The following is a 14,555-nucleotide window of genomic DNA, read 5'->3' as shown; positions in this document are numbered from 1 at the left end:
GCTTTCACTAAGGTTAAAGTAATTGCATAAATCGTGTACACTTTCACTATTGGTAAACTTGCAATTATGACATCTTTACGACATCTTTCTTGATTTAAAATGTTTTTAACAGTTCGCTTTTTTTTCTTAGAACAAGCCCCGGGCATCATTTTATGGTTGCACCAGGAAAACCTTCGGTGGATATTTAACGCTACACAAACCCAAGTTCCGGTCTCTTTGGTTTCCTCTTCGTCGGAAAGATGGTGAGTGTACCTTAGCTGTTGAATGAAATCCTTAAACATCTGTTTTAAAACTATTTGGAAATATAGTCAAGTGGAGTATTTTAACATATCCAAACATCCTGGTTCTATATTTGTCAACATTTTCCTTGTACACTTGTACTTGTATAGATATTATTATAAGCCTGAGATGTTAGCCTTCTAGCTAAGTGTTGCGGTAAGCAAAGCCCCACACGAATGTAACAGTTCTATAATGTGTGGCTAGCACTGAAATATTTAAAACCGTTTCATGTCACGTAAACTCTTTAAGTATTCGCGGTGTAGTTATGGAAGACCCGAATACTTTGGTTTTGCTTCCTCCAGCAAAATCATCAACCAGTGTTCATAGCAAGCTAAGTGCCGTGTAAACTGGTGGATAGGTATGCTAATCTGCTATGGGTTGCATGGTTAAGATGTGTTCAAGCAGGAGTCTACCCTGGTAACCCTTAATGACAAGCCTAACATGTCTCGCTATCCATTCTAATGTGATGTTTTGCATTTCAGACGAAGGGTACGTCCTCCTTCGGAAAGCGTCGTAACAAGACGCACACACTCTGCCGCCGCTGCGGCTCCAAGGCTTACCATCTCCAGAAGTCTACCTGCGGAAAGTGCGGTTACCCTGCCAAGCGCAAGCGAAAGTGTAAGTTTGTCCACTGGTGTCAGTTTGGGAATAGGTCGTCTTAAAACGTTAAAGAGGTTATTTGCATTGCCAGCTTGTGCAAATGTCTGTACATACATGTATGGGCCTTATGCATCAGAGGGTGCATCAGTTCTAAGTCTTGAAATGCTCACCAGTGATGTTAAAAATAATAAATGTCTGAACTAATGAAACTCTGTGATATTAACTACTTATCCTGAGGAGAGCACCCTAGTGTGTGCACTGCTCATTGATTGGTTTATAAAATATTAAGTGTGTGTGTGTGTGGCTGTGTTTACAGACAATTGGAGTGAGAAGGCCAAGAGACGCAGCACCACTGGCACTGGCCGTATGAGACACATGAAGGTGGTCTTCCGCAGGTTCAGGTGAGCTGAGTTAGTTATTAATGGGACACTTTGAAGATTCCTCCCTTTTCTGGGATGGGTCAAGCCAGTGCTGACATGTTGGTGGCTGAGGGCTGTTGTATTTTCTGATGAGCTTTTATGTTCTCAGACTGTAGTCTGAGTATTAATGCGGGTGAAGTTGTCAGGTGTTTAGTCTGACCTCTGTTGCCTGTGCAGATGCTTACGTTGTCAACTGTGTTCTAAAGTTTTGTCTCCAGTGCACACACAGATGCTCTCCAGTGATGTGTAAAATATAAATGTCTGAACAAATGATATCCCGTGATTTCAACCTTATACTGAGGAGAGCTATTTCTGGTGTGTGCTTAAATATGTTTGCTCTGTCGTAGTTGGTCAACATGATTTATAAATTCCTATTGAATGTGATATTAAGAGATTGATAACTTTGCTTTTTTATGAGTCGTCTCCCTCTGTATTGGGCATCTAGTGAGGCAAAGTTTATCTGACAATTGGCCTTTCCTTGTTCATGTGGCTTGTCTCGGTAATATTGAGCTGGGCACAATTTAAACTGAACTGGGCAATGTAATTCATTATTAAACTAGAACGCATGCAGCACATAGAACTATGCATCAAGTGTGTGTTGCATTTAGTGTTAACATATTCAAGAGAATATTCTGAAATGCCTGAATTATCTTATTACATTACTAATAATGATAGTTAGCACATTTTCATAGGGCAAGGATCGTTATGGACTTGCGCCAATGACATTGATAGTGTGTGCAAGATCTAGGTCTGAGTATTTTAATTGAGTTTCAAAATAGATTTTTTTTTTTTTTTTTAATCCATATTTGTGGGAGGCTGTCATACAAGTGCATGTCATTTGCTTAAACAGTCAATCTATTTGAAACCATTTCCTGGTAGTATGATCTAAGGTTCTGGGGAGATGTGACAAGTTGGTTCTATATGAGCCAAGTCCTTTTGGTCAGGAACCCATGTCAATACCTTATTGTTTGTGTTTTGCAGAAATGGATTCCGTGAGGGCACTGTTCCCAAACCCAGACGGTCTGCGGTGGCAGCATCCAGCTCCTCCTAAAGTCTCAAACGTCAATAAAATTGTTCAGTAAAACTTCTGTTCCAACTGCCTCATTTATGCCTCTGTTCAAGATTTTTTTTTTTGTTACTAGAGTTTTATCACATTTTGATAAGGGTAGGTTTTATGAATAATTTTGTGTCTGCACTGAACTATAGTAAATGTACAAGTTATATGGTTCAACTATGTGTAGGAGCTGGATAAATCCAAGGCATTAAACAAGTGGCGGGGCTTTCATTGAGCAGTCTATCGACAAAAATGTCTGCAGTTACTTTCTCCCCTCCAAATCATGACTGGTAGTTGAACAAAAACAGGCAAATTACAAACGGTTTAATGTTAATGTAGAGCGTACAAATGAAATAAATAATAACAATGGATTTTATTTGTATAGCACACTTTAAAATACAAAGAAATCTCAAGGTGCTTGTAAAACGTAACTTGCATAGAAAACGTATGTCTACGCAGTTTTCTCCCATTTGCACTTTTAAGGTCACTTTATGGACATGGAAGTTTTTTAGTCTGAGCATAGCTCATGTCAACAGTTGTGCCAGGACTTCACCAGATTAAGTTGCCCACAGATGTTGAATGTCTGTTGCACTCATCTGTGCTCTAGTAGTGATCGGCTGCAACAGCTGTTTGTGAAGGCATTAGGAGTAGGCAAACAGTCACGTTTTATTCTGTCATGCTTTACGGTTCCTCTGACGTGGTTGGATGTGAATCCCACCAGTTGCCTCTCAGTTGACGTAAATTTCCATCTGATAAATAAAATAGGCCGGTTGTCTTTTAAAGTAAACACTAACTTGCCATGTGATGAGAGTGCGTAACCTGCAGCAATCTACAGAGAGCTTGTACTTATTTTATTTAGATGTGCAAATTGTTTATGGCTCGTCATGGACCCTTAAGTGTAGGGTTTAACTGTTTTGTATGGGTGCTTAACCCACTTAGATTCACGTCAGCCCCACGTCACTTCACCCATATCGCCAACCCTAATAGTTGTTCATTTACGATTATTTGGTACTTAAAACTGTGTCACCATAAGCCCTGTATCTGACAGCAAAGGAAAATTCCCTTCTATGTGTGCAGTGACTGCACTTTCCCTGTGCACACTAAAACTGCTGCAGAGCCATTTAATTCCCTGGTTAAGGCAAAACTGAAGAGTGGCGAAGGGCAGTTTTTAGTTTGCTTAACACAGCATAAATAAAAGCGATACCTCTGACTTGGTTTAGTAGGAGGCTCTGGATACTGGTGTGTGGCACTTGAACCTCAGCGCTTGGGTCACAGTCTCAACTGAAAAAGGGATGTAAACCCAGGAGAGCAAGTCAGAATTAGGACGGGCTGTTGCATCACTGGGAGAATATAGTACAGTTTCTCACAAATTAAATTGGCAAAAGATTGAATTACAGGTTGCCACACTTTTTGTCATGAAAAACAGTGTTATGTAATTGCACGGTAGGCTCCAGAAGAGGCTTCTAATGTGCCAACAAAGCCGTAATTAGTCCTGGAGAGTCCTGCTTAGAAATGTGGTACAGTATACACAAACATACTTTCATGTCACCTGTGCTTTCCTTAAGTATGTATGCCATCAGGATAGTTCCTGCTCAGTCCCATGCTTGTATGCAACCTGTGCATGGGTATTGTCAGTCTGAATTCTGTTCATGGGTTGTTTTTTTTAAAAGCCAATCTCTGATTTTATATGGCTCCAACCTACCCTTTCTTTTGTCTTGTATGTTGTATTTGAGGACCCCCTTGAAAAGGAGATGCTGCATCTCAAGGGGTTATCCTCCAAACAATACATTTCAAATGTCCATGTCAGGATACTCCCCTTATTCACAGTGTGACATTGTGACCTATAACCCAGCTTCCTCAGTTTGCTCGCTGAACTGTGAACACTCTGTTGTTTTTCTGTGGTTGAATATTGTCTCCAAATATGGATTGATCCATGCAATGACAAATTGGAGTTTTGCTATACCCACAGGGCACATGTTCAAATAATGGTATCTCTGAAGCTCCACCCACAGAACCTTTATGACATGTTTACATTAAAGTTACTTATTTCACCCATTTGATGCATCAAACCTTAATAAAGACAAACTATTTCAAATGACATTAACGAAGTGCAAATACTAAAAACTATCTACATCATACAAATAAGCATGTTACAAAGTTGTCACCCTTTGAAACTCATTTAAATCAAATGAGTTTATGTCGCTGGCATATTAAAGGCAGTTTACCGAAGGGCTACATCCTATTATCACTTTTTACGTGCTCCATAGTGTATAGGGCGATGACAGGTGTCCCGATTTGTATTGTACTGAGCTCTGACCATTTTTCCCGCATCTTGATGCATATTGAGATTAGAGGCCCTCATTCCATTGCCGGGCAACTGCCAACAAGCGATGAGCAAAACCCGCTGTGCATGAACTAAAGCTAATTTAGTAAGCTGAAAAAAATCATTTAGCTAATTTCATACCATGAGCACGATCCTAGCACAAACATGGGAGGGTCAGCGCATTGCTCGCACACGCCACCAAATAGTTTAGTGCATGCGTGACTCGACTGCTCGTTGCTTTTCTCATTGTCATCAGTGAAATTAGAGCCCAATGTCCCCCTATTTTCATTGGTTATTTGTTTCTACTCATAGTTTCTATATGTACTAGTGCTACGTCACAAGCAGCAACCAGCCCAGCCCCGACAAAATGTAGCAGCACATTTATTTAAACATTGCAACTACGGCAGCTGAGAAGGCAATTCTTTGTATTCTTTTCAAATACTTTTCAGAGCCTCAAGAAATCTGTTTTATTAAATCATAGACAGCAAAAGAGGTTTAAATACGTGTTGAATTGATTTTTATTCTTATCTTGCATTTGTAAAGAACTTTCGTTGGATCCATTGTGTGCACTGCCTTTTTAGTACAGCAGGTTGAGCTGCATAATGCCTGCTGCTTTGTTTAAAGACATTTGCCTGTGATGGGCCCCTAATGGCCAATGCAAGTTGTCTATCAAGACATGTTAAGCCTACGTTGCAAAATTAGTGTGCCTTTGGGATTACAAACAGCACTGTGCAGAAGGCAGAATACAAATGTCTCTTATTCAGTGAGATAGATTTAAAAGTTTTAAGTTACCTCTCAGTGTTGATAACATGCCCCACATTATCTCACACAAACGTCCTGTCCCACATGTTCTGCATCTGGATACCCTGCCAGTGTACGAAGAAAGTTATCGAATTATGTACCATAGTTATTGCCATTGAATATGTATGTTACCCATAGGATATGCACCCGTTCTGGGACTAATATTGAGCAAGTTCCTTGCTATAAATACCTAGGTATCTGGCTAGATGATAGGCTGTCATTTAAATCACATGTTCTTGACCTAGCTAAGAAGGTTAAAATTAAACTGGGTGCTCTTTATAGAATAAGATCTTGTTTTACTTTTGAAAACCGAATGGAAATAGTGCAATCAACAATTTTGTCAGTTCTTGACTATGGTGACATTGTTTACATGTATGCTGCACCCTCTACCTTAAAACTCCTGGACTCTGTTTACCATAGTGCTATTCGCTTTGTTACAGGAGACGCTTTCAGGACCCACCACTGTAACTTATACAAGAATGTTGGTTGGTCCCCTCTAGCAGACAGGAGGGAAAAACACTGTCTTTTATTTGTTTATAAAGCCTTAGTGGGAAAACTGCCTAATTATCTCATGTCACTTTTAAAATTAAAATCCATCTGTCATAATACACGGTCACAGAGCCTCATCTCCCTTGAAATCCCCCTTACAAAAACTAATATAGGTAAAATAGCTTTTAAGTTCTTTGCTTCCCATAAATGGAACACTATTCAAGTGGAGTTGAAATTAACCAAGTATTTGTCTGTCAACCAATTTAAGAGCCTTTTAGATAATAAGGATGTGCCTCAATGCTGTTGTTTTAAATGATTCTCTGATTTTTTTTTTTTTTACTTTATGTTATTTTATTTATTTATTTTTTATACTTAATTTCTGAGTTGTTTAATGTGTTTTTTTAATTTCTTTTGTCTGTTTCGTTTTGTTATGGTTTGTTTATGTATTGTTCTTCTGTACTATGTAGCCTCAATCAGGGCATTGCTGCAAAAGAGCCCTGTGCTCAGTCAATTTCTCCCTGAATAAACAATGATGATGATGATGATGATGTTGTATCTTTTTGTTTTTCTCTCTTTTTTTATAGTTGTATGTCTGTTATTTTATATGGAACTTGGCGTCTGAAATAAAGATTTATATAAATATCAACTACACCTGAATATGCAAAGCCTTCATTAGGTAAAAAATATACATTTTCTGAGGAGGGATGTGATTTTAACTGAGGCAACAGACTTATGAGGCAGTTAGGCCTACTGAGCAGGCTTCCGAGGGGGATGGTGAATTCAAGGAGCGCATTATCTCTTCAGCATGAGAGCCTGTGCTTGTGTTTGGCAAACACTGTGTGCACTGTGCTGAAAACTGGTGAAATGAATTGTACAAAAAAAACTGTATTTGACTTTAACATCTCCTCCATCCGAGCTAACTCGGTCTCTTTCCCCCTAACCACACCTCTCCCTCTACTGGCAGACAGGGGCATTGCGACAGGAGAAGCAAAGCAGGTAAATGCCTGGGGCCCAGAGCTGGAAGGGGGCCCAGAGGACAGCTGATTACGTAAGTGCACAGCAACGACAATCGAGAAAACGAGAGCCCCCTGGAAATGTATAATTTTGTGCGGGAGACTTCAATGACATGTACAGAAACTCTAGGGGCCCCCACATCAATAGCCTGCTAGGAGGTTCATATTTAGGCTACAGAGCTGAAACACTGTGAAACACGACTACCTAGAGCAGGTGATAGGAGTGGAAGAAGAAAAACAAAACAGTGATTATTGAGAATCTGTTAGGTTGACTGAATTAACTATGGCAACAGTTTAATTTGTGCCTGCAGATAAATGGGTTGTCAATTCCAACAACATTGCTGGATGTGAACTGTGCTGGCATTGTTTTATCCAAACCAGCAGAAATACAATCTGCCTTCAAAGATAGCAGACCAAATACAACATGTCTCCGCAGATAGGCTTACCAAAAGAAGGTAGGAGAAGTATTAGGATGACAGTGACGACTTGTCTTTCAAAATATCTTCTTACGTTATTTTGTATAAGGTGTCCACACACATACATTTTTAATTATTACAATTACTCTGTAATCATTTATTGTCTAACAGTTACTTTACACCATTTGCCCTGCTCATGATGACTATGCACAAACATGCCAGTCACTACATCAAGTATAGTATGCGCTTTATTCTGTACTTTTACCCTCTGTAGATGTGTAGACGGTGGGGTTAGCGGGCACACGCTCAGAGCTTTTCTTGGGGCGCCCAGAGTCTCTAGACACCCCCAGTTGACAGATTACTGAAAGGGCAAAGCTTCTGTACCCATCATTTCGGTTGCCTCCGATGATAGTGGGGTATAAGAGATTGAGAGAGAGATGCGCGTTCGCTCACCTCCAAACTGTGACGAGATTTCTAGCCACGCGCGTCAGCTTACGTGCACGCGATGGGAAAGGGGTACGCTAGACGCATCGAAGCTGAAGCGAATGCGCGCGCAGAATGACAGAAGGGCGTATAGCATTAAAAAGACCAAAAAATAAATCCCAGACAAAATTCGACCCAATTAATGACAGCATACATGAATAGTTATTCAGGGAGATTAGAAACCCTTCTGTATCACAACACAATCGTAGTGCTTGTTTACAGAGGTGCACGGGAATGCCGCGGGAAAACGAACCCTGAAGCGCAAACTGCCGCAGCGGAGTGTCTTTTGAGAAGGTGAGCATCCACCCCGAAGATGACGAGGAGCGCGCGATCGTGATTGTTTGGATTTTTTTAATATTTTTTGGAGATCGTTTTTGTCCTTACTAATCGTCGGGATGACGAGAATGAGCTACGCGGATCCAACCTCTAGTCGAGATCTGCTGGGGAGTCGCTCCCTCTGTTTCATCTTCATCTGTGCCTTCGCTCTGGTAACACTCGTGCAGCAGATCCTTTACGGGAAGAACTACGTCAAAAGGTATAAGCAGTCTCCTGTCAAGGGCTGTCAACATTGTTATCCTTATCATTTTTTTTCTGTTTGCTAATTATGTGCCTGTCACAACCTGATGTGAGCCCATTCCACATCAACGCAATAGATCAACGCATCACGCGCTATAACGCGCGCGTCATGCCTGCTTATAAATCAGAATCATTAAGAGAAGAGATGCGCTCTGCGTACTCCACAGAACAAAGGCGTTAGGTCCGCGTACGAGGCAGACATCACGGTGTGAGGTTTAAGCCTCATTTCCATGTCATACATAGGCTTATAACTAGCTTATAGCTGACTATGTCGGGATTTCCCTGCCTCCTTTAATTTACGTTGGTTTATTGTGTTTATTCATTTCTATTTGTTGGTTTTAGTTGTATACTTCCAGCCTAAGAGACTGGTCATACATCTACTGGGAACCACAGCCGCCATGACGATGGCCCCTGTTACCATCACAGTCCCTCATCACCAGTGCTACCCTCCCCCTAACCTAGTCAGTGTCCCCCCACCCTAAAGTGCTGCCTCCTTAATCATATTACTGCCTCTCACAAACTGCCTCAATACTGCCTCCAGTACACTCTTAGAGTATTAGTAGGACACGCAATGACTGTAACCCATTTGAATTTTGGTTGTAGATGAAGGGATTTAAAAGACTGGCGTGCACGAAAGCAAGTGCACTGCTCTTGTGCTTGCACATGGTGGTAATAAATGTGAAGCACATAATCCCCACACTGACTGGAGAAACTGTAATACAGTCTGCAGGGAAAATGTGTAGTAATCCTTGTGATGGCTGGAGCACAGATTGTTACTGTAGTGCTGTGAGAGGCATGCATGAGAGACCAGATACTAACAATAGAAACAGCAGACTTGACTACAGTCAGTCGGAATGAGAGCATCTGTGGTAAATATCTTATAGCGATAATGGGCTTCTCCTTGGTTTGTTTTTCTGCTTGAGGTTCCTTCTTCTCTTAGGGATTTCTTTTCTTGCCTGTCTCATGATAGGGTCGCTCTTGGAAACTGTAAACAGAGCTGCAAAAATCAAATGCAGTCACCTGAAATGCATGTATTTAAAAAAACATTGCGACTGCAGACTGCTGTTGCACATAGTAATGTTACACAACATTCAGGAAATGTACCTCTAAGAATTTAACCAAATATAAACTAAGGAGTTATCCAAATGAAAGCTATTCTGGGTGGATTGCGTCTGGTATCCCAACCAGGTTACTCTATGGCAGGTGTTTCTCATGGGCATGCATGCATGCTTTACATTTGATCTACACTGCTTAAGACACAATGGCAGTGGTACCAGCAATGCCTTTAACCTGTTTCATGAAATGGGACATGAGTTGAAAAGACAAGAGTAGATAGAATAATGTAATCTAGTGTAATCCATTAAAGGTGAGAATTCAATTCACAACATAGGACTACATTGAAATCCAACTGTTTGTAGTCAGATATGGAACAGATTTTCAATATACTGCTGACAAAGGCACTTCCATAAACCAAATAAAATGAATAAACACGTTAACATTGAAAAATGGTTTAAAACAGGTTTGTGGGGGTCATGATTTGTATGTTGAAATGTTCCGTCTTCAGAGAGCTGCCATAAGCATTTGATTCTATTGCCAAAGACACCATCTGTACTTCTGTGTGAGTTTATAATTTAAAACCTCCATTTGGAGGGGCTGCACAGGCCCGAGCTATGTATCTTTCATGTCCTCCCACTTGCCTTTTCAACTCATCCCATAATATTTTCCCAAAATGGAATATTTTCACAAAATACATGGCTGTATAAAAATGCATCCGCAAAGGCAGCCCCGTAGAGACAGTGGCAAGGACGAAACCTCAAGCAGAGCTTGAGCCGGGGGAGTCTACTCGCCTCCAGACAGCCTTTAGGCATGGCAAGACACACAGAGTGAGCTGGAGCACAGATGAATATGAAAATGGCGAATATGATACCAGACGTGATGGTCTAGTTATGGAGGAAGATGACCTGTCATATCCAGTAACACAGGAGCAGGCCAGTCTAGCACTTCTCATCCCTCGTTCCTCTGAGCCCCACCCCCCAGCGCCCCGAGCCCCCACCCCCCCCCTCCCCATCCTCTCCTTGAGGGGACCTTGTTTCAGCCATGTTGTGTCGGCCATGGTCACGTCCCCGGCCAGTGAGCCATGACTCCCTTTCATCTGACACGATGACTAAACCAACTGTGCTGAAACATTCTCCTGTGGTATTTCTCTCCCCTCCTCTCTCTGTCCTCTCTCTCTTGTTCTCTCTCTCTCTCTCTCTCTCTCTCTCTCTCTCTCTCTCTCTCTGTCTTTCTCCCTTTCTCTGTCTAACACTCACTCTCTTCTTCTCTATGTCCCTTCACTAAGGTGCAGCTTTGTGTGTGCTCATATGTGTGTGTGTATGTGTGAGAGGGTGTGTGTCAATGGTATTAATGAAGGTGTGTTAAATAAAAAAGAAATAAACTGACTCATTTTCCCACCAGTGGGCAACAGTTTAGCCGACTGCGCGGAGATGAGGCAGGCAACTGGAGCGGATTAAACCTGCCAGACGACTCTCCACTGAGGCCTGCCAGATATGGAGGAGAAGGTACCAGCTTCACTCACCTATGCCTAAGAGACCCTCAGAGGGAGAACCATAGATATAGAAAATAGAGAGAAAGAGATAGAGAATAAGGGTAATTGTTTGATTTTGGCTGTTAGAAACGCTATTGATTAACCGATCAGACAATGGCACCATCCAATCACAGAAGAGTATCATCTACTACAGCATAGCCAATTAAGACTAATTTTTAGTAGTTAGTTAGCCATAGTTAATCAAGGCTTAGCTGCATGAGTTTAGGTGTTAGGGCTGGAGCTCGAAGGGGGTTGAGACCGTCTCTAACTGAGCTATCTGCATGTTGACAGATGTTTTCGTCAGGTCATTGGTTCAGACAATCAGATTGCTGTAGTAAGCACGCCCTGCCTAGACGAAATTAAGAAAAAAAAAAAACGCATTCAAAGGTAGGCCAGTAAGCAATATTTCTTTATCATCGCTCAGACAGACTGCTCATTTCTGCAGCAGTCTTTGATTTGTGTCTGTGCGAATGCGTGCATGTGTGTGTGTGTGTGTGTGTGTGTGTGTGTGTGGTTTGTGTGTGTGTGAACGAGTGACAGGTATGAACTCTGCATGCTACAATCGGGACCCCTCCACTGTTATGTTCCCATTAGTCAGAATGTGTGTACGAGAGAGAGAGTGTGTGTATGTGCGTGCGTGTGCGAGAGTGTACCTCCCTTTCTCCTCTTTGCATCTGCACTGTCACTGTGCTATGTATGTGTCAAAGAGGGACTTCATTTCCTGGTTCAAAGGTCACAGGGTGGAGTCAAACCCTGAAACCTTCCATAGAACACCGACATTTTCCCCGTGTGCTCCAGTGAGCTCCCACACAGGCATGCGCCATAACTCCCTCACAGGTCTCAGATGTATGTATACGCCGTTTGCTCAGTTTGTTTGTTTGTTTCGTTCTTTTATCTTTCTCTCTGTTCCTTCCTTATTTCATGCCATTCTGTATCCAGCGTGAGGTTCTCTCATCAAACATCTTGCCCTCCCATTACACATTCTTAAAAAATTCCACAATGGACACATGACATGTCCATGTTGAGCACTCAAGCTGTCCACAGTAATAACAGCACAAGTCTGAAACATGGTGGCCATTTTGGTGCAGCCTCTCTACCATTTGGGCTCCATGCTGTGTGATGCTCTGAATTTCAGCTGGAGAACAAAAGGCATTCAGCAAAATCACTTTCATCTCTAAGTGTGAAGCTGAACAGAGTGAGTAGTAGCTTCTGAAAATGTTTGAAGTGTAGCAGTTAAGATATGTCTGGTCATGCTAATTGTGATCATTTTAGTTGTTTAGGTATGACAACTGGGATGCACTGATAGTTTGAATGTTATTCTCAAAATGTAGTTTTTATACATAATTTATAGTTTATATAAGACTAGCCCTCTAATCTACTAACATTATATAACTACGTTTTGAAAGTCTGAATGCAAAATGTTGGATTGTATGCAAGAGACGAGCTTTTTTTTGTACAGGCTACATATGGTCTGATGACATTTGAATAAAACTAATATTTAGTGTGTACTGAAAAATTCTCTGCACATGGAAAACACATTTCGCATTCAGTGTCCTATATGTGTCTATGTAAGGTATGATATGTTGTCTTTCTAGATGAGCTTAGGTTTGGTTGTGAGTTTATCGGTATAGTGATATCAGGTGCTGAGGGGCAGTCGAACACCAAGCTTCGCTTGACTATTTACTGATGTAGAACCATCTGAATGAGCTTGTCGCCTTCCCATCTCACATTCTGAGTCACTCACTCTGAGTGCTCATGGCAGACAGAATGGTGAAATGTGTCAATCAAATTTCATGACTATTTCTCTATCACTGTTTTCGTGATAGCTCATTTCACCCCTGTCTATCATGGGTGGGTGTTCCAGTGTGATGGAGTAAAAAAAAGATGGGAGGGAGGCACGGTAAGATGGTAGTCTCCTTCAGAAAGCGATATATCAGGCAATACTCTTGCAAGGTTTGGAGTTTTAACACCCCTTTGGACCCAAGAAATAGAACCAGTGGGAGTTAACCTTTTTGAGTTAAGAAGTTGGAGTTTGAATCTGTGTAGCAGACTGTCTCTACATGTCAAGTCTAGGTGGAGGAGTATAGTGCAGACTGTCTGTACATGTCAAATCTAGGTGGAGGAGTGTGGTGTTCAAGTAAGGTAGATCTATGTACTATATCTTTGGATGTCTGGATCTTGGCACTAAAAACGTAACACCATCTTGCCCAGTTCAAACCAGTCAGTGTGCAATGTTTTATTCCTTGAATTCTGCTCAAATCAGTTGATTTGACTGATTTGGTGTGTGTCTCTCTGACCAAATGAGTGCCCATATAATTACATAATGTATAATATAATGGTAGACTGAACTAAAAGTAATGCTTCATTCAGAGTACATCTGAATCAAATCACACTGAAAAAACCTTAAAAGCATCAACCAAGGTAGAAGGTTCAACTAAATATGTAAATGTATTTAACCTCAAACACCCTTATTTTATTTAATCTTATAGTAAATTGTCTTTAGGGCCAAAATCAGGAAGTATTTAAGCTGAGCTCCACCAAATGCCACATTGGTATCCAGAGATGCTTTTAGAGTGGCTTATGATGCAGTAGAACCATCGATGTTATCAGTGTTTATGCTCTGTGGGATTTGAACCCCTAATCCTCCTGTCTTTGTTATCACCATATGAGCCAAATTGCAGAACTGTGGCCAGCAGAGAAACACAGATAATGCCATGCAGCAATCATATTCAATATTCAAAACAAATTCCACATTTTACAGTAATGCACATCAGGATATTGTTATAGGAATTGCCCATAGTCCCAGATTCCCCATTTAACAGATTAAATTGGTCTAAAGCCACATAAAGTGCCTGCAGTGCAAACCTGTGTTCCCAATAGGAATTTACTGCTTCGCCCTTGCGCTATTTTTGGTCAGCTGCATCACAGAAACACAGCGATATAAAACCACTGTGAGATGTTGCAGTGTGTCAATGCTTTTAGCGGCAATGGCAAAGTAACAGTGTAAATATGATGGCCTGAAGTCACGGTGAGGTAACCATGGATATTAACTTGGAGTGCCACAGTCACTGTGAATTTACCACAGTAAGGAAGTGCTCTTTAATTTGATAACCTTTCCTCTTTTCTAAGTTCTGTCTCTGAAAGCTAATGTCTGCTCAGCATTACATGTAGATCAATGTTTGTCTGGTGCCTCACTTAGCTGACTAGTGTGTGTGTGTGTTTGTGTGTGTGTGTGAGAGAGAGAGAGAGAGAGAATGAGGGACTGTGTGTGTCAAATTGAAAATAAAAACAGACATGTTGGACAGCAGATTGGACAGCCCTAGATTAAGAGTTTTATTTCTGGCAGGTTTCTGGAGGCCTCTAATGGGGCTTTGGAGTTCAATTCAACCTCCTGTCAAATGCTGAGGAAGGAAATCCTGGAGGTGAAGGTCCTCACTATGTGAGTTCCATACAAACATACACAACCCCACAAAACATGTCCCCAGGCCATTTTGGAACCATCCATACACACAATA

At 41.3% G+C, this 14,555-nt stretch overlaps 2 protein-coding genes and 2 non-coding genes across 5 annotated transcripts in view; all 4 read left to right on the top strand.

The window, feature by feature from the left end:
* The first annotated feature begins 133 nt into the window (after window positions 1–133).
* Window positions 134–2,382, top strand: LOC105911056 (60S ribosomal protein L37). The gene is made up of 4 exons (XM_031578279.1): window positions 134–242; window positions 762–897; window positions 1,196–1,280; window positions 2,280–2,382. Exons 1-4 carry the CDS (start codon window positions 240–242, stop codon window positions 2,347–2,349), a joined length of 294 nt encoding a protein of 97 aa, XP_031434139.1. The 5' UTR covers window positions 134–239; the 3' UTR covers window positions 2,350–2,382.
* LOC116223036 lies at window positions 1,043–1,123 on the top strand. The gene has a single exon (XR_004164903.1). It is a non-coding gene; the product is annotated as a small nucleolar RNA SNORD72 (small nucleolar RNA).
* On the top strand, window positions 1,529–1,606 carry LOC116223035. The gene has a single exon (XR_004164902.1). It is a non-coding gene; the product is annotated as a small nucleolar RNA SNORD72 (small nucleolar RNA).
* A 5,425-nt stretch (window positions 2,383–7,807) lies between the features above and the next one.
* The window catches only part of LOC122128490 (alpha-2,8-sialyltransferase 8E-like), a 10,261-nt gene continuing 3,513 nt past the window's right edge, over window positions 7,808–14,555 (top strand). Inside the window, exons 1-4 of one of the 2 annotated variants that reach the window (XM_042705358.1) lie at window positions 7,811–8,412; window positions 10,911–10,995; window positions 11,289–11,291; window positions 14,370–14,479. In XM_042705358.1, coding sequence (XP_042561292.1) covers window positions 8,273–8,412; window positions 10,911–10,995; window positions 11,289–11,291; window positions 14,370–14,479 — 338 coding nt within the window. In that variant the 5' untranslated portion in view covers window positions 7,811–8,272. Of the gene's footprint in view, window positions 8,413–10,910; window positions 10,996–11,288; window positions 11,292–14,369; window positions 14,480–14,555 lie in introns of both variants that reach the window. The other variant, XM_042705357.1, reaches the window with a different exon arrangement.

The sequence above is a fragment of the Clupea harengus genome, unplaced genomic scaffold, assembly GCF_900700415.2.
Source record: "Clupea harengus unplaced genomic scaffold, Ch_v2.0.2, whole genome shotgun sequence".
Taxonomy (NCBI): Eukaryota; Metazoa; Chordata; class Actinopteri; order Clupeiformes; family Clupeidae; genus Clupea; species Clupea harengus.
This window is presented reverse-complemented; position numbering and strand designations above follow the sequence as displayed.

Coding starts and splice junctions, on each gene's coding strand:
- LOC105911056 (XM_031578279.1), top strand. Junction 898..1,195: donor TGCCAAGCGCAAGCGAAAGT/GTAAGTTTGTCC, acceptor CTGTGTTTACAG/ACAATTGGAGTGAGAAGGCC. Junction 1,281..2,279: donor GTGGTCTTCCGCAGGTTCAG/GTGAGCTGAGTT, acceptor TGTGTTTTGCAG/AAATGGATTCCGTGAGGGCA.